Source organism: Molossus molossus, unplaced genomic scaffold, assembly GCF_014108415.1.
Source record: "Molossus molossus isolate mMolMol1 unplaced genomic scaffold, mMolMol1.p scaffold_m16_p_16, whole genome shotgun sequence".
Lineage (NCBI taxonomy): Eukaryota > Metazoa > Chordata > Mammalia > Chiroptera > Molossidae > Molossus > Molossus molossus.
The window spans coordinates 47,398,185-47,423,197 of NW_023425351.1; the positions used below are offsets into that span (position 1 = coordinate 47,398,185).

The following is a 25,013-nucleotide window of genomic DNA, read 5'->3' on the forward strand; positions in this document are numbered from 1 at the left end:
TATTTGTAAAGTAAAATGTAAAACATATCTGAAGTAAACAAAAAGACTTGAACAAATGGGTACCTTTTTAAATAGGGCACCATAATTTAGACAGAAGTTTTAACATGATAATTATGTCAAATGTCACTAAAGCTGTCTAAAAATATAAAAGTACCAATATTTCAATGGATTTGTTTAGTGGAACTCAACAAGTTGATTCTATCGTTAAAATAAAAAATAAGCAAGAATATTGGAAATATAAAATGAGTTATTAAAATGTGTAGGACTGCACACATACACAAAGAAAGGCAGATCAAGTGAGAGGAACAGAATTTGAGTCTAATGGCATAGCCAAATCATGTGGAAATTTACTATATGATAAAAGGGTCATTTCAAATAGTAAAGAAAGGATGGATTTGTTTGAATAGCAGCTTTGGGATAAGTAGGATAACCCGGGGAAAAAAGGTAGGGACTTAAATTCAAGATAGATCAATGATTTAATGTGAAAAAAATCAAATAATAGAAATACCCAACTTTACCTTTAATATTAAAACTGGCTGGTGTGGCTCAATTGGTTGGAGCAGCATCCCCCACACTGAAAAGGCTCGGGTTCAATTTCCTGTCAGGGCACCTATTAGGGTTGTGGGTTTGATCCTAGGTCTGGGCAAGTGTGGGAGGCAACGACCAATGATACTCTCACATCAGTGTTTCTCTCTTTCTCTCTCTCTCTGTTCCTATCTCTCTAAATCAATAAAAGCATGTCCTTGGGTGAGAATAAAACAAAAAACTCTTTTTTCCTTAAAAAAAGGTACAGAAAAAGTATGCATAGTATGATGCAATTTGCATTACTATATATATCATTTGTATATATGGATATATTAATATATCTATATGGTATTTCTGGAGGGTTACAGAAGAATCTGGTATTGGTATACCTCTTTGAAAGGGAACTAGAAAATGGGGTGTCAGAGGTAGCAGAAAGACTTACTTTTTACTGTTTGACCCAGGAAGATTTATTAGTTAATTAAAAAAAATTAAAATACATGCTAGGAAACAAATCTCCAAAACCTATGCATGGAAGTATATTCTATAGGGGTCTGAAATGCATTCAAACATGATATAAAAAGAAAACTGATTGAGTTACTGCAACTTTGAAGACATGTCAGAGGCAGTTTTTTCAAAGGCAAAATAATATTCAGGTCCTTAGGGATTCTTAGCCCCCAGTACTGGTATAAGCTACTACTTTACTATAAAGTAGTTAAGGAAGAATTCCCCGCCATTTTTTCTTCTAGACATGCTACATATTTTATGGCCTGAATTTGTATATGTACAAAAATCAAACAAAAACAAAGAGCAACTTTGATTTAAAAAGTACCCCAAAGCAATACAAAAAAAGTCATTTTAATTTTGATACATATTAAAACATTTCAGTCAGTTCTTCCTGACAGCATAACACGACAAATACACAAGACCTCAAACATGCTTTAAAATGACATTCAGCAAAGTATTTTAAAATTTTAATAAATAGCAATAATCACACACAAATACATATTTCATACCCAATCATTAAGCTACAAAAACAGACAGATAAAGAATAAATAAACAGGAACTGACAATAAAAATAATATGTGGGGTTGGAAATCACTGTACTTAAAATAGGGGGCTGATCTAAATGATTTCTTAATTTGTTTTTCAACATGTAGCATGATCCCCCTCATGAATAAAATATATTGAAAAAGTACTTTCTTATAATAATGCAGTCTTTAAATACAACAAATAAATATAAAACCAGCAAAGCAACTTCAAGTTGTAATAAAAATGCCCCCCTCACCCCGCCAAAAGCTATGGAAATATATAGTTATTGTGGTAGCAAATAATAGTATTTAAAGTGATAGTGCTTATGCACTAAACTCATCTGAGACCTTGATTTTAGTGCAAATCCCTAGGGTCCAATACAAGCATAACCCTGTACCAGGGAAAGACATTACCAGTTAGAACTTATCTTGTACAACTTTTGTACACATTTTATAAAGTTCAAGATTTAATGCATAGTATAATATCTTCATCTGCTTAATCCTGTCCCTAAATAGAGATGAAAAAAGAAATGACTTGGAATTTTACCATTTGGTTTGTACCATATTAGAGTATTAAAGTCAACATTAGAAAATCTATAAAAGAGTTTTGTTTTTGCCATTAATTTATCTAACTCTACCTAAATTTCACATCACTGCATGTTCAACATAAGAGAAAATTTTTTAGACTAAGTTTTTTTTTCCCTTTGACAAGCTCTTATTGTGATGAAATCCAATAATATTTAGACAAATGTTATACAAATAAAAACACAGGTGAGTATAAGGGTTTTTTCCCTCCTTGGGAGTACATTAACAACCTTAACATCTAGTATATTAAGTTACAAGATGTATTGGCAAAAGCAGAAAGGGTTGAATTAAAAGATATTTTGTACAAATAATAGTTGTAACATAGGATAAACTGACATCAAATGAGTTTCAGCAGCCATATTTCTAATATGAATGACAGTACCAGGATAAAAACAATTAGAAACAAATGGAAGAACATTATTGAACAATATGAATACATAATGCATTTTTAGCTGCTAAAATAGCAAACTCTAAAGTTTATAGAGTTACAAACTGTTTAATTTAACCATGCAGGCTAACATATAAGAAGAAGAAATCACCCTGCATCTCTTTACTTTTTAAATTAATACTAGTTTAATTGTAAAGTTACAAAACAATGAATAGATATTGCTCCAACTTGTATATAATTTCCCTTATGTGATCCGTACCTAACAAAGTAACAAAGCCTCATCATCACTTGTTTCATTTTTCAGTGTTGCTTCTAAGCAGGTGTCCGGTATCTGGGCAGTGTGGACAATACCACAACGCTCACAGGGGCCATCTCGACTGCCTGGCCTCACTCCAGGGTTTGTTGCAGTATACGGTTGCCTAAGGCCTTGTCCTTGATCTGAGGCAAGATCAAGAAGAGGTCTAGAGCAGTCATTCACATCACAGTCTGAAGTTCCATCAGAAACTGGAATTAGCATTTCAACATCATCATCTTCTTCTCTTCCACTGACCCCATTATCAAGTTGTCTCAAAGGACTTTGATTCTGATTTACGGAGCTTGATCGCCCTAATGTAAAACGTACCCAACGCAGCCCCTGAGTCATTCGACTTAGTGCACTTGTGAGCTGGTGACGTGCTGGACTCACACTTGGGGGTTCCACACTGGTCACATCCCTTCCATTATCTGTGTGACCACCTCGGGTGCTCTGAGTTGAGGAACTTCCACTTGCTCCCACTGTGGCTTCTACCGCTGTTGTGGGAGGGACTTTTTGGGGCAAAGGAGCTGCAACCCCACCAGATGCTCCTGCCGTATCTCTTCTCTCATTTTCTGTGTCTGTGTCATCTGACTCCACGGAAAACAAACTTCTGTGAGCATGATTTCTTTCAGGTTCTCTGCTAGTACTCTGACTAGGGACAACCTCATCACCATCTCCTGAGACCAAAGCCAATGACCCTGAATGACGTGATCTTGCAAAGTTAAAAATACGATTCCAAATGTTGCTGGATCTGCCTGCTATAGGAAGCCTGATTGAAGTAAATCCAAGCTGAGATCGTACAGCTAGCCTCAGGTTTTCCAAAACAGAAGCCTACAAAAAGAAGAAGAGATGTTTAAGATAGCTAACAATGAAGTACTAAGATTGAAAACACCCTTCTAACAAGAATGTGCTGTGGCTAAAAATTCTGTTACCGTTAGGGTCTATGGAGGATGAATGGAGTTTTCTTGACTACACAGGTTCTACCCACAACAGAATCTAATCTATGTTTACTTGAACTATTGCTCACGGTGTGTAAGATTTTCTTAACACTTCATTTTTTACATGCAACTTTACAGTAATATTTAATATCAATTATTAACAGCTATTTATTTCAAAATTTCACATAGTAATCCATCCTAAAAGTGTGCCAAAGTCAGAAAATAAAATTATTTGATACTTCTTTAGCTGGGATGGTAGAAGAATTTCCACTATAATTTACTAAATGGCCTAAAGCAATATGGAAACTAGGTCCATATATGTTCTTCATTTTTTTTTTGTTTTTTTTGTTTTGTTTTTTCTGCTCCTGTTGTTTTTAACACAGAACAAGTGAGACTTGATTTACAAAGTTGAGACTTTCCAAAATGTGAAAATTATATTTCATAGTTGGTTCTCAAGGATTTGTTGAATGAATGGATACTAAGGATTTATAAATAAAGGAATTAATATATTTGTAATACAGCACAGGAAATAAAAAGCTAAAGAAATTAATTTGTTTATAGCACTACACAATGGTATCTGAGACATCTGAATTCCCTTCCTAATCTTTAGAGATGAAGTTTTATTTTCCAGTTTGGTATTAAGCATAAATTATATCCTTTTTCTTTGCAGTTGGTGAGTTTTAATTTGTACCTATGGGAGCAATTTAATTAGTATATTTTGCCTAACTGAAAGGAAAATGTACTTCTTTCTAGATAAATGAGTTTACAGATTATTAAAAAACAAAAATAAAAACAAAAACCCCAAAACTACAGCATTATATAAAACAGTCTTTAAGCTCCATCTAGTGGCTATAAAAAGGAGTATTCCAAAGTAGGACAAACAGCTTCCATCAGTCTGGCATTGCGTTCTGAAAATGCAGTATTTCCAGGAAACAACGATGAGCTGACATACTCCCTGTCACGTGATGGCCGGCTTCCCTCTTTCCTCACAGGGGAGCACAGGAAGACGGGGCAGCACTGTTCTCTGTCACTCTGGGGACTGGCATTGCATTTATTTGTGATTTCCATGTAGGCCACAATCCCAGGAATATAATTCACAGAAAGCTAAGAGCCACTATCATAGGAATATTTCACAGTCCGGCCTTAGTTAATACAAGCTGCCAATAAGAAATTGGATATCGGCACACACAGATTTGGTATAAAAATAAATAAGATTTTTCGCCTGTAAGAAGTAGCTAATTATTCTTATTATTTTTACAGAGGTTCCCTTCCCTACACTTCTGCAGAGCTTTGGTCCTCACCACCCGGCACGCCAGCTCTAAGGCTGCGTGAGGACTACGTTGTTATACCAGCTGCACAAGGCCCCTCAGACAGCCTTCCTGGACGTGGCTATGGCCCGTGGGATCAGCCATGCCTTCAGCTCACTTCAGTGCTGGCTTGAACATTAGTTTGTCACAGTGAGGTGAAGCTCACTACTTACTTAAGTCTTTTTAAAATTTTGTATCTCTATTGTTGAAGGTATTACAGATGTCTGTGCGCCCCCTCCCCCCGCTTCCCCCCCATGATCCCCTCCCCACCTCCCCCACCCCAGGCATTCACCACACTGCTGCCTGTGCCCACAGGTTATACACATATGCATATAAATTCTTTGGTTAATCTCCTCTCACCGTCCCCCCCCTCCCTCTGAGATTCCTCAGTCTGTTCTCTGCTTCCTTGTATCTCTGGATCTCTTTTGTTTGTCAGTTTATTTTGTTCATTAGATTCCACACATAAGTGAGATCATGTGATACTTGTCTTTCTCTGACTGGCTTATTTCACTTAACCTAATACTTTCCAGGTCCCTCCGTGCTGTCTCAAGTGCACATGGGACATTCTCAAAGACAGACACATGTTAGGACACAAAATGAGTCTCTACAAGTTCCAGAAGATTGAAATCATATCAAGCATCTTCTTGGATTATAATGTCAGGGACAATATACAGAAGCCACAATTTAGGTGTTCCAAACAGTGGCACTTCTGAATTATTTACTTAGCAAATTACATCCAGAGAAATGTTTTAAAGCTACAAATTTTCACCAAAGGTTTCCTAAAAGATGCAAATAAGGTAATCAGAAATCTCATTTACCAGAAAAGAGAACAGTCTTCCATTTTGATAAAAATTAAATCACTTGAAAACACTGTTTATCAATTTTTCTTAATCCTAATACTGGGAACGATATTTACTAATGTTTCTGGATGAATTTACATTTTAAATGTGTAAACCCTTATGCACCCTGGCATAATTTTAAGCAGTAAAAAAGAAATTAAAAAATCATAAATCATAAATTTAAGGAATTCAGAAACATTAATAAAGAATAAGTTACTATTTAAAGAATATGGTATGAGTTCTTAAACACTGTAAAATCCAGCTGTAAAAAAGTTTTCCCACAAGCCAGGGGAAATGTTAACTTCATTTCAATTACTATTACTTCCAACTGGTTATTCTAGCATGTTACTAATACATTACTAGCACATTAATTTTAGTACTCATTCTTAAGTCTTCTAAATGTTCCACTGAACTAGAAAATGATTTAAAAAATGTTTACTTTTGGTTTTAATGCACTGATTAACTTAAACAGTAAAATGTTTAAGAACCACATAACCAAATCAGAAAAATGAAAAGTGCCCTTCTGTACGCTGTGGTACTTGTTAAAATACAATGAGACAATTATGATTTCAAATTTTTCATATATTCAATCCTTGACTTCACTGTGACAATTCTGAGAGTCAAGGGTCCTTTATCATACAGACAAGTGCAGGTTTCATTTTAAGAGGTACTAAAATAGAAATCATGAACTGCAATATACCTGATTGGGTGAGCACACAGGAAAATCTTCAACTGGTGGAATTAATCCCTGAGCAATCAATTGTCCGTAAGAGGGAGGAGCTTCTCTTCTCAACAGTTCTGCTTCCACTCTGGACAACTGGGTTTCAAATGATCTTTGAGAACAAGGGGACAAAAAGACTTAAAAAGAAGGCAAGCCAACATTTTTTTTTTTTTATTACTAATTAAAACAATGTGAATCGTAATCCATTGGATAATTTTAAAAGCTTAGTGAACCATTCACTGAATCTATACTAGCCCTACGCTGAGACCACAGAGATGAAGCCGTGTCCTCGTGAGGTTTCACACTCGGAGCCTGGATCACTAAGTGTTAAACTGGAAATCCCTGTGAAAGGGAAAGGTCCTAGATCTTTAAACCCCTAAGAACATAGGGGGCTTGAGGCCTTGAAAGTTCTTAAAAGACACTTGATTCATCAAGCCCCCCAAATTTTTCAGATAAGGAAAAGAGTGAAACAAGTCACAAATACACTTCCTGGAATAAATGGTTCTTCTGAAACTCAAGACATCTTCTTCCCTGTGTTCTTACAGGGCGGTGCAGTGCAAAGTTTTCTGGCCATTTACACTTGCCCAGAGAAAAGAGGCGCACAGATGTGCTACGGCGCACCTGTGTGCATCTCTGATCCCAGCGGTCTGGAACATGCAATTCTGTGTTGAATCCCCTGGGACTGAGGGTGACAGTCTCCACAGTTCAGTCTATATGCCACCACATGGAAGACAATTCCCCCGAAGTGTACCTTTGAACATTTGGCGTATCCTTACTTGAGAATGCTCACACATGGCTCTCACTGAACTCCACAACACGGCATGGGCCTTGTGTTCCAGTCTTATCTCCTATTAGTTCTTTCTATGTATCTTAGCTCCGGCCAAACTGAACTACATGCTCTCCCTTCAAGCAATGCGGGCGTTCCTCCTTCTATGTGTTTTCCCTTATCCACATTCTGCTCCTACATTTCAAACGGCACTTGTCCAGCGAAGCCTTCCCCAGCCCCGCTGTCAGACCGGGTCTCTCTGGACGTCCGTGCCTGTTTCATCGCTCTCACAGCGCTTGCGTCTTCGTCTCCTTCCTCCCCCCACCAGTTCCTTCCTCCCAACTGTAAACTGCCTGTGAGAGTCTCTCATTCACTTTCGTAGTCATCTTATAGTGCTCTGAACACAGTAGGTGCTCAACTATCTGAAGTTATTGGATTAGTATTTATAAAAATACAGGTGAAAAACTACAACTGAGAGTTGCAGCTGGTAAAATTCCTACAAAACAGATTCATCTGAAAACAGGAACCGGTAAATACAGATCGACTATTTTCACCTCATAATTCTAAGTGGTTATTCATTTTTTTCATGTTTAGCCTTTTGAGTCTTCAGCTTTTCACATTAATTTTATATATAAAAACATTAACAACACTTACTTATTTCTAAAATAATATGAAACAAAAACATATTGCTAATCATACTAAAGTACTTGTTGCAAATACTTGGGCCATATTTTTATCACAGAGAGCATTACCACTTCAGTTCTGTCTTGATACTGACCTCCGTTCAAACATTCTCAGGGAATACAGCTTACAGGTACATCCCAACGCAATGACGAGCAACAGGCCACAGATGAGGCTCCCGATGACGGCCGCAGTTATGACCCTGGTAGGCACGATGACCGGGCAGTTCTCCTCGTCGCTGCCGTCACCACAGTCATCCTGAGAATCACACACCCAGCTTTCGAACACACAGCGATTGTTTTTACAATGAAAATTCCCAGGCTGGCAAAAAAAGCAGTTTTTTTCATCGGAGCCATTTGGGCAATGATTCTGGTAGTTGCAGCGATCGGAACGAGGATAACAGACACCGTTTCGGGAGCACGGAAATTCTTCCTTTTGGCACATGGTACAGTTGACTTCATCCCGTCCGTTTGGGCAATGCCAGTAGCCATCACAGCGCTGCTGCTCAGTGTAACACCCCCAGTTACCGCCACACGGTATTTCCCACGGCAAACAGAAGCCATCTACTTGGTAAGTAGCATTAAATCCCCTTGCAGCGTTCACTTTATCTGCACAGAAATGGACCCGTATCTGTCCAGAGGAAGAAACAACTGTAAGAGGTGCATGAGAGTCAAAGGCAGTTAACACACGCAAAAGCTTGTGTGGGTTCTCCTCTAACCCATCGTATATTTTCACATAATCACCATAACCAGTACCATCAAGTTTAAAGTCAGTGAAGCGTAAAATGACTTTACGATGATCACCAGTGTCTATTAACCAGGTGCAATTACTTCCAGGAGGATAAAAGTCTGGATAATTGGGAGAATTAAAAGTACCATAAAAATATTTTAACCACTGCCCACAAGTTGGCACATCACAGTCTATCTCATCTCCTAGGTCAAGGCAGTCAATGTTCCCATCACATTTCAAAGATTCGGGGAGGCAAGTGTAAACTTTGGTAAACCGAGACAGACACTGGAACTGGCTGTAAGCACAGGGTTGAAAGGCAGCGGATGTCGGAGGCCTGGCCTTAGCGCAGGTCTCTTCATCGGAACCGTCTCCACATTCATCCATGTCATTGCACTTCCAGGCTCCTGGAATACACTTTCCGTTTCCACAGCGAAACTGATCACACGCACAGTTCGGTTCCTCAGATTTCCCTGGGAGGACATGGGGAGGGAAGGAGAAAAAAGCATACTCTTTAAAAGATGTGTGATAGCAAGTGATTTATTTATAATAAATGTTAATTAAGCCCAAGTGAAAGGGTTTCAAAAATCTTGTTTTTTGTTTTAAATCCTCACCCGAGGATATTTTTCCATATATCTTCAGATAGTGTAGGAGGAAGGGAGAGGGAGGGAGGGAGAGAGAAACATCGATGTGATGGAGCCACATCGACTGGTTGCCTCTCGCACTACCCGACCAGGGCCTGGGACCGAACTGCAACCGAGGTATGTGCCCTTGACTGGAATCGAACCCGCGACTCTTTGGTCTGTGGGCTGACGCTCCAACCATTGAGCCAAACCGGCCAGGGCACAAATATCTTATTTTAAAAAACAGGTTAAGTTCTAATGGCAAATTAATATTGGCTCACTAATTACTCAACAATTCAATGTATTAAAAACTTATGATTTGTTCCATAAAGACCTTTCAGTTTCTGTTTTTATAGAAAGCTATTTTACTGAAGAACACCCAGTAAAATGATGTTAAGATACATAAGCCCATAAGATACACAGACTGAAAAATTTAAATAACCTATTGCATAAACATCAAAATGATAGACATTTTGAAACAAAAACTCATCCACAGCAATCACCTTTTCAAACCCATTTTTTCATGTTCTTTTTTAGTTATTTATATATAACACAATATTTTGCTATGTATATCACAGCATATTTTGTTGGTTCATTATTAACTTAAAGTTTTGCTAAGATTATAAGATCAACTTTATAATGTTTATAACATTTCATGTAATCATAACACAGCACTTCCATTTTATAATTTCTATTATTTTAACATAACTGAAAAATATTGCATAAATCTGAGCTAAAGGTATAAATATAAGTATCATAATAGTAGGGGAAGGAGACAGAAAAAAATGGAAATGCTCATAAAATTCTAACTATCTTAGTGGACCATCCTAAATATAAAACAATGAGGTAGAAAAGAGAATCAAACATTAGATCCCTACAGTCCCAAATGAAGAATGTTGGGCCAATACTACTTCTCCCTTAACAGCTTGTTTAGTGAATAGGTGACAGAAAATGTGCTTCAGAACCTAAATATAACAAAGACTGTGCTTTTAAGAAAAAAAAAAAAAAAAAGCATATGTTTGCTAAAAAAAGACCATGTAATTTCAGAAGATGTAAAATTATTTTCAGCAAAAATTCTACACAATGTTAATGCTCTGAGTTATTCACATTTATATGGTCTGGTCACTCTTTTTGGATATGGTTTAAAAATTGCAAAAGAAGACATACACTATACACAATGACGGTGAAACCAAGTGTGTCTCTTTGTAAAGACAATAACTCAAACAAAAATACACTCTGAAGTAACTTCCAGGATATGGGTAAGCACCAGAGGGAGCAAAAGTTTTTTTTAAACTAAATGTATTTAAAATATTTAAAAGAAAACTGACCTTTGCTTATAAAGTTAATCATTTTAGCCCTGGCTGGTTTGGCTCAGCGGTTAGAGCATCCGCCTGCGGTCCGGAGAGACCCGGGTTCGGTTCCCGCTAAGGGCACGTACCTCGGTTGCAGTTTGTCCCCGGCCCTGGTTGGTCGTGCGGGTGGCAGCCACTCGATGTGTCCCTTTCACATCGATGTTTCCCTCTCTCTCTCTTCCTCTCTCTCCCTCCCACTCTATCTGTACAAAAAATGAAAAAATGTCCTCGGGTGAGGATAAAACAATAAAAATAAATAAAAAAATAAAGTTAATCATTTTATTAGGATTATACAAAACGACTTTCTAAGAGTCAGCTCTAGGGCACCTGCAGCTTCAGCTTCTAACGCCTCGGTCACAGCTGCCTGGGGAACTCGGTCTCGACGAGAGAACGGCGTCTAGAAGACGAGCCCCTACGTGACTGAGCAGTTCCTACTATACAACTCTGTTAAGTATCTTTCTTCTTATTAAAAAACGCACCTGAAAAATAGGCCAATCTGAAACCCTTTCTCGAGACGCTGTCGTCGGAATGGAACCTGACCCAGACGTGGTCTTGTGAAGAAATATATGGTGGCGGGATTGTGGAACCACAAGCTCGGTAGGTCTCAATATTCTTGTATGTTTCTATTGTCAACCAGTCCAAACTGCATCTTCTGGACCCCTGAATATCAAAATCCTGAAAACTACAAATAAAAAGTAAGAAAACGCAATCAGAAAGGGTAATTTTGGCAAAAAAAACTGTCATCATAATACAACTGAGAACTTTATTATAAGCCTCCATCTACTCCCCTTGGTTTTCCAGACATAAAGCCATATCATCAGCAAATAATAATACTGTCCACTGTTCCTATATTTATATCTCTTTCCCAGATTCCAGAGTAATACTTCTTTATAAGTAGTAATGTCAGATTCCAAAATAATGCTATATAGCAGGCATTCTTCTCATCTTCTCCCTGCGTATAAGTGTGTAGGAAAGACCACTTGCACTTCAGCACATCCTAGGCTGTTCTGGGTTTGAACCCCAAACATCACTCTCTAACCTAACGAACTGAATAGCACACACAGAGAGAGCCAGTACTCCTCTTAGATAAGACGGGTTCATCTGCTTGCTTAGTGAAAAGTTTATAGCTTACATTTTCAAGACAGCAAACAGCACAAATCTGAGCAAAGTAAAAAGAATGAAAAGTAAACAAAACAAAAATATTTTTCAGTGAAAAGTCCCAGAGTTTGAAAGTACCTTTTTTATGTAAGTTAGAGTTAAACATTATCCTGTAGTTCACAAAATATGGACATGAGTAAAGGGCAAAAAGTCAAGTAAATAAAAGCACACATTTCTTCTCTAAACATTCTGAATAACCAAAACAAAGGCTGACAATTTGATTGTTTCCACTTTTTCACTATTATGAACAATACTTTAAAGAATCCTTATACGTGCATCTCTCTATATACACTTTTTGTACAAGCAGAATTGCTGGGTCAAGATACAATTCCTCTTTTAATGTGATAGATACTGAGAAATGTTTATACCAGCTCACAATTCCATGGAATGTATAGGAAAATAACCCACAACCCTGGCAAAATGAGATACTCTGTTTTTTAAAAATGTGCAAACAGGTGGACAAAAGATTATCATTGCTCTAGTTTACATTTCCTTATTTACTGAGATTGAAACACTTTTTCCTATGTTCATCAGCTAGCTATTTTACTGTGAACTACCTTTTTATATCTTGCATCCATTAAATTTTTTATTTTTAAACAACTCTTTATATAAACATGAACCTATGCAGGGTATGTCTGTTATGGAAGATATATGTACACACACATTCTAACAGTCTGTATTGTCAGTCTTTTTACTTTGTCATTAGTGGGGCATACAACGGCATCTCCCACTGAAGTTTTATATGGTCTTCCCGGAAGACTAAATGATGCTGAACATCTTTTCATGTGCTTATTGAACATTCTTATTCTGCAAAGTGTTTAAGTCTTTTGCCCATTTAAACTATGTGGATTTTCTTCTTGAGTTATAAAAATTCCTTTTTATATTCTGGCATTAAGTCCTTTGACAGATGTATACATTGCTATTTTCTTCCTCTAGCCTATAAGGACTGCCTTTTCATTTTCTTAATAGTATCCTTTGATGAGCAGAGGTTTTTAATTTCAGTTTTGATGAAGCAAAATTTATTATTTTTTCCTTTATATTTGGTGCGTTTAGTGTCCCCTCTAAGATAATTTGCCAACCCCAAGATCCCAAAGATATTCAACAATGTCTTCTAGTAATATTTTAGAGTTTTAGCTTTTATATTCATACCCAGGATTAATCTTGAATTAACTTTTGTGTGCTCTCAGGGATTCGTATACTATTCGTATACTATTTTTGTTCTATCATGCAAGTAAATCACTGTCTGATACCCCGAACTTGTGATGATTTGGCTTTACAGTTTGTTAGTGAGTTTGTTCAGCTTTGTCCTTAGTCTTAGGTGAACTCCTAATTTGACGACACTGTCTTTACTCATAAAGTGTGACATTCTGGGGTTCAATAAAAATCCTAAGGTATTTACCAAGCCCCTTGAACTCAACAGGTTTCAAACTCTGATCTTTGTCTCCCCTGTGGACAGGATTCCAGCCCCGAAGTGACTCAGCGGCCGTGCACCGCAGCTGGAACCCTTGTGCAGCCTGTTCTCCTTGGGTCCTGCTAGTCTCTTCAAATGAGCACAGTTCCCGGATCAGCCAAGGATTTGAGAAGAACTTATGTGCAGATATAAGGGCTTCCAACTTTGTAGTTCTCTCCTTTCTAGGATTTGCCTTTTCCATTTCCAGCCATTCTGGCAGCCTCAGCTCCATTCTCTGACATCTCCAGTTCAGACTGCGATTATCGGCGTGAGTTCTAGTCACTCCATTCCGATGGGCTGAGGGGCAGACCGTGTGGTTTCCCTGTTTCAAGGACTGAATACCTTCTAGTTATTTCCCGTTTTTGATTCCTCTCCAGTGCCTTCAAACAGTTTTTATTTAAATTTTATCCAAATTGTAACTGTTGTTCATGGGAAGCTAGTCCCATTCAAGCTAGTGATCCCTTAATATACTTTTAATCCACTAAAATGTTCTGCTGTAAGAAAAGATGAAATACTGCTATTTTCGACATGAATGGAGTTTGAGAATATCACTCTAAGCAACATAAGTCAGACAGAAAAAGTCGAGAACCATATGATTTCACTCATATGTGGTATACAAAACTGAAAGCAACAAATGGACAAACAAGAAAAACAAACAAAAACTCATAGACAAAGACAACAGTGTGGTGGTTACCAGAGGGACGGGGTGGGGTTAGGAAAGGATAAAGGAGGTCAAAGACAGGGTGATGGAAGACGATGTGACACTGGGTGGTAGGCACACAATGTAATCTACAGATGATGTATCATAGAACTGTACACCTGAAAACGATATAATCTTACTGACTATTATCACCCCAATAAATTTAATTAAAAAATGTTTAAGATTCATGAAAGCAGAGACCTTGTCCAGAATAAAGGAAATAATCAATCAATATATATTCATATATGCACCACTGGATTTGGTTTGCTAATATTTCATTTATGATTTTAAAAATACATTTATAAGTAAAATTCATTTCAGTTTTTCTTTTTTATGCTTTGTAATAATTTACATAACAAAGACACTGTTCATATATCTGTGCCTTATGCCTCTTTAGAGTATAGATTTAAGGAAGAGATTTTTGAGTTCTTCATGTTTTTTTATTTAATCAGCTTTTGCTAAACTTTTATTGTCAGTTTTGATAATTTCTTAGAAATTATTATTTTATCTTGACAGTAAAATTTAGTGTTATTTTCATACCATTTAAAAATTGATAACTGTGGTCTTTAAATTGTCTTGGATTTTCTATGTACATAAACACGGTCGTGGAAAACAAGAAGTTTCATCTCTTCCTTCCCATTTTTTATATCACTTTTTTCTATTTGTTATCTTGATGCACTGACTAAGGGTTCTAGTACATTCAGTGAAAGTACACATCCTTGTCTTGATCCTTGGTGCTAAAATTAATTCAATATTAATTCTGAGTTTTAAATTTAACATATACCTTTTATCACAATAAGAAAATTCCTTATCCATTTATTTGGTAAAACGTGCCTGTTAAACTGTCTGGGTATAGAATCGTATTTTGAATGTTGATTCAGTTTTCTTAATGGCTATTGATTTAATCAGTTTTCTAATTCTTCTTGAATGAATTTTGGTAATATACATTTTCTAGAAATTCATCAATTTCATCTAACGGTAGAAAAGTATTAACATAGGCTGTTCATAATATTCCCTTATGACTTAAAAAATGTTATTGTATTATAATTTCATATACTTTGGTTCTTTTTATTTATTTGTAACTATTTTATTCAGTCTTGCCTTGAGATTTGTCTTTGTCTATTTTCCCCAGGTTTTTAGAAAGCTGGTTGTTGTTTTATTGAATCTTATTGTTCGTTTTTCTATTTAATTATTTTCTAATCTTATCCTTATTTTTTTCTACTTGAGATTTACCTGCAGTTCTTTTAAATTCTTGAGTAAATGCCCTGCTTATTTCCCATCTTACTAAATATTAAATCAATGCATTAAAGCTATAATATTTTTTCTAAGTACTTTTTCAATGTCTTCCAACAGTTTTAATCTGTAATACTTTTCATTATGAAAACATACCATTTAAAAATATTTTGAGTACCACTGTGATTTCCATCTTTAATGCAGGTGTTATTTAGTAATATGTTTCTAAACTTATGGATCTGGTCATTATCCGCCCCCCTCTCATTTTTTATTGTGGGTTTATAGTTTAATCGCATTGTGATCAGGTAACACAATCTGAATAAGAGAAGTCTCAGAAATGCATTTGTAATTCCTTTGTGATTTAATATATACTTTTTATAAATGTCAGAAAAGAATGTGTATTCGCTATTTGTTAAAAAAAGAGGTATAAAGCCCTGGCCGGTTTTGCTCAGTGGTTAGAGTGGCGGCCCGCGGTCCAGGGAGACCAGGGTTCGGTTCCCAATAAGGGCACATACCTCGGTTGCAGTTTGTCCTTGGCTCCAGATTGGAGTCATGTGGGTGGCAGTCACTTGATGTGTCTCTCTCAAGTCAATGTTTCTCTCTCTCTCGTCTTCCCTCTCTCCCTCCCACTCTATCTGAAGATAAATGCAGAAATATCCTTGGGTGAGGATAACAACAACAACAAAAATTACACACTTATATAACACATCCACCTACTGGATCAAGCTTGTTGATTTTATCAAATGTTCTATACCTTTACTAAATTTTTCTGTTAGATCTATAAAATTCTGATCAAAGGTATGTTTATAAACTTCAGATACAATTGTGGATTAACCCAATTTGCTTGGTAATTCCCTGCATTTTGCTTTGTATGTATTTTAGGCTGTGTTATTAGGTATATAAAGTTTATCAAAATTATATCTTCCTGTTGGATTATGTCATTGTTACTAATATTTTGTGCCTTAAGCTCAATTATATCTGATGCTAATCTTCTTACACTTAGCTTACTTGTGATCAGTATTTATAAAGCTTATCTTTTTCTGTCCCCTCTTTTTAGACTATCTGCATTAGTTTTGTTTTAAGGATGTTCTTATAAGTCCTTTATAAGGGGATCATATCAATCAACCAACCAATAAACCTGATCAGATAGCCTGTCTTTTAAAGGTTGAATGAGTTTTTAATTAAATAGCCTTGCATTTTGGGAGAGTTCTCATTTTCTTCCTTTTCTGTCTTCTTTTGTATGAATAGTTTTTTTTTTTTAAAGTATCTTTTCCTTTACTGGATGCTCAAGATTTCTATTTCCACTTTTCAATATTGATCTTTAGATGCTGTAATTCAAATACTAAAAGACACTTCTGTTCTAATAAAGTTCAAGTAAGAATATTCAGTGTTTCTATTCTTCCAGATTCCCAAATTTGGTAGAAAAATTTACATATTTATTTTTGTTAATCTCCAAGTGAAATTTTGCACTTTACTTAGCAATATAAACAACAAACCATAATACTATTTACATTTACTGTACCTATCACTTGGTCACCAATAGAAATCACATATAATTTCACAATGTATTTCAGTTGTTTTTTTTTTTTTGTATGTGCCCCTAGCGGGAACCGAACGTGGGACTCTCTGGTGCACAGGCCGATGCTCCAACCGCTGAGCCTAACTGGCCAGGGCTGTATTTCAGTTTTCATAGATACTTGGAATAATTATTTACACTCAAAAAACACTTTAAAATTCAGTTTTTAGAACTATCACTTACTTGCTAGTATATTAATAAATAAGCATATATAGTACTGTATTATAAATTTTAAAAATTCTCATAGCTGTATTTCAATGTAATTAGTGCCCTTTGTAGTGCCATGTATTTTATCTTATGAATTTAAAAACATTATTCTGGGAAAAAATCCATAGATTCACCAAATTGCCAAAGGGTTCATGGCATAAAAAAGGTTAAGCAAAACCCCAGCTATAATGAAGTTTATAATATTTAGAATAACCACGTGTTCCAATTTGAGCTTGTTGGCTGCTTTTGTTAGCATTACATTTCGGCATATGTTCTAGAAATCTGGGTTGTAGGCACGTTTACCTCCCAGAAGGCTCTGGGTCTCTCTTGCTCTTTTCTTTATGCCTCTCCCTCTGTGTTCCCACTGTGTCTGCTTTGTAACTCCCTCCACCTAGCTCTCCATTCCAGAGCCCATCTTAACACGGTGGCTCAGAGTTACAGACCCTGTCAGCAGTTGTATGTGACTTAGTTAAATTCCTATTTGCTAGGGTATGTCCTCCCAACTCTCTCAGCTCTCATCCCCATACAAGTTCAGGCAATGGTTAGTGGACTTTTTTTAGCCTCCTTTCCTGAGCAAAATATCCCGACCCTCGTGCTTGGCTTCGAGCACAGAACCAGAGTCCAGTCCTTGATCTCTTATGAATAAGGTGGCCTTTGTTGATTTTGGTAGATTTCAAGGGAGAGGCGTGAAATAAAACTGTCTTTATATCACCATCTTTAACTGATTTTATAAGGAGAACTTTAAGTATTGTTTGTTTATAGTCTAATTTTAGTTTCCCTCTTTTATCTATATTTTAATTTTATTTTAAACTCAGAAATGTTTATTTTTTTTTACCAAAATGTTTTAAAACATCTGTCTATTCATTCTAGATAACCATACATTTTCTTTGACTTGTTAATATAGTAAATTAATTTTAAAATTCCTAATATTGACTCATTTGCATGGCTAACGAGCTGCATTTGTTGTGGTATACAATTCTTTTGAACAATTTAAGATTTTACATCAGTATTCACAAGTAAAACTTGATTGTATTTATGTACACAAAAAGTCTAGTATTACCATGGTAGTAATTTCGGTAAGAACTAGGGCAATTAACGAAATCACTTTCTGATCTTATTAGGCTGCGTAAATCCATTCACTAACTCCTTCCAGAATTTAGGAAATCTTCCTTTCGATGTGGGGTTCACCTCTAATTTTATTCTTCATTTCAGTATTATGCTTGGTTATGGTGTAGCTTACCTGTGAAATCTCAAGGATCTAACACATGATCAGAAGCAGATGGCAGTATTCCATGGAGCTGGCAAGAACTTCCAAGTTTTACATAACTGAGCTGGTAGGCTGCAAGTTTAATCTGGGGGCTGGATTTTTAGGATAAAAGATAAATAGCTCCAAAAATTCTAGTTTTATGTTGAAAAAGATCCAACATTTAAAATCCCTATGGTAAAAGATGCTATTTTGTGTACACATTTACACTTAGTCATATTACAAGTAACAGAAAAATAGGCATATTGGTTGGATTCCAACATTGGAATGTTTGCAGAAGGAGTAGCCTCAGCGGCACATCCCACAAATGCATCACCAGGAGAATCACACTCCTCACGGGAGTGGAACAGCCTCTACAAGCCTAGCTCCAGTGTTCCAGCAGATGTGGCCTGGGCTGAGGGAACCAAAGGAAAACACTATATGGTCCCTGTTTGGTGGCTCTCACAGAACGAAGGGAATAGACCACAGTTGTGTTTCTCAAGAGAGAATGGTTCTCTCATTAATAAATGGATATAAAAAGGCTGGAAAAAGATCCATAAGTAGGCTAAATTTACCATCTCATTTTAATAAATGTTAAGGGAAGGGCTTTAAGTCAATGATCTGCCAAGTCTCTTCTAATTCTAAAAGTCCATGATTCTTACCTATAAAATGTTATTCATGAAAGAATGTCAAAGATGCCTTCATGCTGTTGCAGAATGCTGTCTCTGTGACAGGAATGGCATTCTTATTTGTGGTTCAGATCCAACTAGAGTTCTTTGTTTAGGCACATTGTGGGTTTTTTTTCTCCCCTTCAGGCAATTTTTTTCCTGAGAGCCTTGATAGAATTTCCCATGCAGTATCTAGTTCCACTAAGTATTTTCTCCTTAATATCTTATCCCTCCAGTTTTTTCCTACAATTTTAAATGTTTTCAGAATGAATCTTAATATTCCTTATTTATGTCATATTTATTCTTAGAACCGTAAACTTATGGCTATCTTTCCTAGGAATATCTTCAACTTTGTACTCTTAACAAATGTTTTTTGTTTCAAAGTTATGAAAACAGAGGTTTTTCTAGATATAGTACTTATCCATTATCAGCTTGTTTCAAGTTTTATACATACGTACATACACACAGACATCCCCTATTATTGTTTCAGGTAGAGAACTCTAATGAGATCAATGTTATGGGCTAGATGTCCAAGTAGATTAGTGAGTTTAGTTTATTTGTCCCATGGCCAAAAATTACACTCTTGAACCTAATAAACTATTTTGAAAAAGTGTACCTTTTGTTAAAAAGTGGCCCAGAAAAACATGAATGACTCTGTGCAAATCCATTACCACCAGTAGAAATATTCAAAACACATGTCCTAATAGTAGGGAAAAGATGAACCATAATTCTTAGCCTTAAGATGATACTGATAACTATAATTTATTACATTTTCTGAAAATCATCTTTTGTACGCTGAGTGATGAGACTTGGAAACTAGATTACTTTGTAATAAAATAGTATATAACAATCAGAAAGATGCCAGATTACCTTATAGTAATAATTTCCCCTGGGTTTGCCCTTATGAGCCAGCTACAGTTGATCTTGGCAGGATATTCAGAAGGCCAGCCTGGGCTTGTGATTATACCACTTGGTGCTCGAATTTGTTCTGGAGTTTCTCCACAAGCTGGAAGATAGCCAAAGCAATCTTAGCTAATTATTATACTTTAAAACAAAGCATTAAGTAAATCAGTGTTTATTTAAAAAAACAACAATCAACACTTCAGACATCAAATCATATCCAATAACATATGGTATTATCAACTTTAAAAAGCTTTTATTATTCTGAGACATTTTATTTTCCTTCCTTTTAATCAAAGCATCTTATCCTAATTAAGTACACATTTTGAGGAGACATGGAGGTTTTCAAATTGAATCTTTGAATAACATTTTAAGAGTTAGAATTGCTGGCTTTAGCCATGGAGATAAATACAATTCTTGCTCCATCCATCTATCCATTCATTTATCTTTTTTCAAAACTTAATTTTTATATTTATTTTATTATAAACTACCTCAAATTCAATATTTATTGAACTACTATGTTTAGATACTTAGGAGTACTATTTTGCTTTTTTGGACACTTCGAATAAAAGACTATTAAATAATAGTTTTCTCAACAAAACAATTAAGGGAAAGCATATGTAAACATAATAGTAAGAAGTTAGATTGTTAAAAAGTTAGTGGATAACTGGATAAAGACAACCAAACATTATTTCAAAATTACTGCAAAGTAGTTGTTTAACTTATTCATAATACTTCCAAACTGTATTACAGGATCATGAATTAGTCCAAAATTATTTTTAAAATAAAGGTTTGAAACAGTCAATGATTAAAATATCATTATGTGATCATATATCTGAATATCACAAAAAAATATAGAATAAATTCAAACTAGTACCAGCACTTTCCTGGATTATTCTTCTTGACTATCTTTTTTTTTTTTATCCTCACCCTAGGACATTTTTTGCATTTATCTTCAGACAGAGCTGGAGGGAGAGAGGGGGGAGAAACATCGATGTGAGAGACACATCGACTGGTTGCCACCCACATAACCCCAACTGGGGCCGGGGACAAACTGCAACCAAGGTACATGCCCTTAGCAGGAACCGAACCCAGGACTCTCTGGTCTGCAGGCCGACGCTCCAACCACTGAGCCAAAACGGCCAGGGATTCTTGACTACCTTGAGCTCCTACAGTAATACAGTTAACATTTTACCTGTCCATAATTCAGCTCATAATTTGATAATTTATTCTCCTTCAACTTAAAAAAAGTCACTGGTGCTTTATTGATTTTAGAGAGAGAGGAAGGGAGAAGGAGAGAGAGCTAGAAACATCAATGAGAGAGAACATCGATTGGCCACTTCCTGCATGCCCACCACTGAGATTGAGCCTACAACCTGGGCATGTGCCCTGACCAGGAACTGAACTGATGACCTCTTGGTGCATGGGTTGATGCTCAACCTGAGCCACACTGGCTGGGTGGATTATTTGATTTTTAAAGTAAGAGATTAGAAGCAGCAAATTAGAAGTAGAAAAGTAGCTGCCAAGGGTACACAGATAGTCATCAGAAGTATGGGGGCAATGTTCAGAAAAATAAAAAGTATGTACTGAACTCAAAAACCACGAGAGCTCAGAGCCTGTTCAATACCACCTGTCTTTCCAAAGGTAAGTGAATACTCTCATTATTCCCTAATTAGTCATACCTAGCTAAAGGAGTTGAGTGAATAAATGAGTCATCACAAGCAAAGTGCCTGATACAACATGTGGTCTGAAATTTCATGCTTTTTGAGTTCTGCTGTTAGCTTAAAATTTAGGTAACCCAATTTGTAGAAAGGCAAGTATCCCTATTACAATTATAATTTGGAATAATGACCTTTATTCGGGGGGGTTGGTAATGGAGGTTATATTCTGTTCAATTTAGGTTAGAATTCTAGGAAGTATATAATATAATTTTTAAAAGTTTCTATCCACAATGATCAAAATAAAGCAAGCTGTATTGTTTAGCTTAGTCAATCCTTATTTCTATAGAACAACCCATCCCCTGAAAAAGAAACATGCACTTAAGGTTTCATAAGTATGTTTTACTGCAGAAAAAGTGTTCATGCCTAAAATGGGTATATCCTGAATTTCGGGCACATTGCCAAAGGGACTTATTCTCAATCACTTTCAGAACATAGAGATTCATGGCATAGAACAAAAGGATGCGTCAAGAACCTAGCATGCACCAATTGCCCATCCATAGTCAAAGTTTCCCATGTTTTTGTTGTTAAATTTCATTAAGAGTAAAATTCCTCTTACGATCCTTTACAAAAAGACTAATACTGAACAATGTGATTCTATTTTAAGAGCTTATTAACAATGAAGTGCTGGAGTTTTGCTTCTAATTAAGCTCTAATGCAGTAATTTTCAACGTTTTTCATCTCACACAAACTAATCACTAAAATTCTGCAGCACATCAAAAAGTATATTATATTTTTTCTGACAAAAGTAATACGTATAATTTTGATGCATTCATACCAGATGGCTCTTGTTGTGTTGGCTGTTGTCATTTTTTTATTTAACAATCTAAGGGAAAAGAGGTCAGTGCACCTGACTAAATAGCCAGGTATTGCATGTTTAAAAAATTCTTGCTGCCTGGCCGGTGTGGCTCAGTGGCTGAGCGCTGATCCATGCACCAAGAGGTTGCGGGTTCAATTCCTGGTCAGGGCACATGCCCAGGTTGTGGGCCTGATCCCCAATGGGGGGCATGTAGGAGGTAGGCTATCGATGTTCTCTCTCATTGATGTTTCTCTCTCTCTAGTATCAATAAAGGAAAAAAAATAATAATAAAAATAAATAAATCATTCTTGCAGCACCCGGATTGGTGCTGCTCAGTGGTTGAGTGTTGACCCATGCATCAAGAAGTTGCCGATTCAATTCCCAGTCAAGGCACATCCCAGGTTGTGAGCCTGATCCCTGATGGGGGGCATGCAGGAGGCTGCCAATTGATGTTCTCTCCCATGGATGTTTCTCTCTCTCTCTCTCTCCCCCTTCCTCTCTAAAATCAATAAAGAAAAAAAATATTTAAAAAAATTCTTGCAGCACACCAGTTGAAAATCACTGCTCTAATGAAGTATTGTCACAATAATTAATAAAAAGGTACCCTAAGTCATTCATAAGACTTTTTTCTTTCTTTTTATCTTTTGCCAAAGCATTCTGGAGTTGTATACTGAAGGATTCTTAAGTTCATGAAGATACAAACAAGCATACAAATAAATAGGAAAAATAATATCACTCCTCACCCAGAATGTAGAAAATTACCCATTTTCATTAAAAGATTCATATACATTAAAGAGAATAAACTTTGAGTTCAATTATATTTAACTTAGAATCATAATACTGTACTGAGAAATAAATACTCAAATACTTTTAGCTGATTTAACAGCAACGAGATACATCCAAAAACTAGTTGGGAATAAATTATGACACAGCAGACAATTGTTAACTTTTAAATAAATGAATGGACTAGTTAGTTATAAGAGAAAACTGGGAAGAATCTTAATAGGTTTTTATTTTATTAGGTTTTGTTTTAAAAAATGTCCCCCTCTGAATATTCGAGAAACCCATAGATGGTGCTCTTATATAAAAAATAAAAGAATTTATGTTCTGGTATGAATGCTTAAAAATACTGTTAATGAATATTTTCACACACTGTCTAAGGGTAAAACCCATCTCCCATAAATAAGAATGGTTATCTTGCCCTGGCCAGTTTTGCTCAATGATTAGAGCATCAGCCCTCGGACCAAAAAGTCTCAGGTTCGATTCCTGGTCAAGCATATATACCTCGGTTGCAGGTTCAATCGCTGGCCCCAGTCAGGGTTGTGCGGGAGGCAACTAATTGGTGTGTCTCTCTCTCACATGGATGTTTCCTTCTCTCCCTCCCTTACTCCCACTCAATCTTAAAAAAAAAAAGAAAAAATACCCTCAGGTAAGGATTAAAAAAAAAAAAGGATGGTTATCTTAAAATCCAGTATTTTATATTTCTAATTCAATAAATACTTTATTTATTTTTTTATCCTCACCCAAGGACATTTTTTTTCCATTTTTTTGTTCAGATAGAGTGGGAGGGAGAGAGAGAAAGAGAGAGAGAAACATCTACGCAAAAGAAACCTGGACCGCAGGCCAATGCTCCAACCGCTGAGCCAAACCGGCCAGGGCTCAATAAGTACTTTAAAAACATGAAGTTTCTCCCTTAACTGGTTATGAATACATATTCTGATATATTAATTTTGCATAGTTGCAACATGACTGAATTGGGCATTTTGTTTCAGATCCAGCCGGTTGTTTTTTATCAACACATTTTGCATGTGCAATACATTGGGGGCCATGTAAATATTCTCTAGTACAATCATAACTTACTACCTTCTCTTCCTGAGAAAGAATAAATTCAAATGTGAAAAAAGATTAAATTAACATTAGAAACCATTAAAAAGAATTTTCCTGCCCTTTTGGGTTAACAGTGTGTGCTGATACACTGGTAGATATGGAATCAGAAGACCTAGACTTCGTGGCTTTGCTGTATGTAAACTACCAAACCTTTTTGGGTCTTGGTTTCCTCATGTATCGAAATAAGGAGTTGCTATTTGAGTATCTCTAGGGTTTATTTCAGCCCTAAATCATGCCCCCTCGTGATATATTTCTCCTGTATTTCTGAAAGCTCTTCAGGATGCACTGATACAGTTCTCCTTATTTCCTCACTTTGCATGTTCTCTCTGATATAATCGGAATTAGGAGTTTCTCTAATCCTTCTTTTCATATCCTATGCAGTAGTCTCCTCTTACCTGAGGTTTCACTTTCCATGGTTTCAGCTATCCATGGTCAATGAGGGGCCGCAATGATTAAATTGGAAATTACAGAAATAAACAATTTATAAGTTTTAAATGGTGGACCACCATTCTGAGTAGTGGGATGAAATCTCATGCCAGACTGCTGTGTCCCACCTGGGATGTGAATCATCCTTTTGTCCAGTGTATCTACCCTGTTTATGCCACCCTCCTGTTAGTCACTCAGTAGTCGTTTATGTTATCAGAACGATTAGAGAGAGAGAGAGAGAGAGAGAGAGAGAGACCTGAGTTACATAACTTTT

At 36.2% G+C, this 25,013-nt stretch overlaps 1 protein-coding gene across 2 annotated transcripts in view; it reads right to left on the reverse strand.

Moving 5' to 3' along the window:
* Positions 1-1,342: 1,342 nt before the first annotated feature.
* LRP12 (LDL receptor related protein 12) overlaps positions 1,343-25,013 on the reverse strand; it is a 91,049-nt gene continuing 67,378 nt past the window's right edge. For both annotated transcript variants that reach the window (XM_036264354.1, XM_036264353.1), the window contains 5 exons: positions 19,880-20,015; positions 11,254-11,456; positions 8,171-9,272; positions 6,606-6,738; positions 1,343-3,652 (listed from right to left, as the gene is read on the reverse strand). In XM_036264354.1, the coding sequence (XP_036120247.1) occupies positions 2,786-3,652; positions 6,606-6,738; positions 8,171-9,272; positions 11,254-11,456; positions 19,880-20,015 (2,441 nt within the window). In that variant the 3' untranslated portion in view covers positions 1,343-2,785. The remainder of the gene's footprint in view (positions 3,653-6,605; positions 6,739-8,170; positions 9,273-11,253; positions 11,457-19,879; positions 20,016-25,013) is intronic.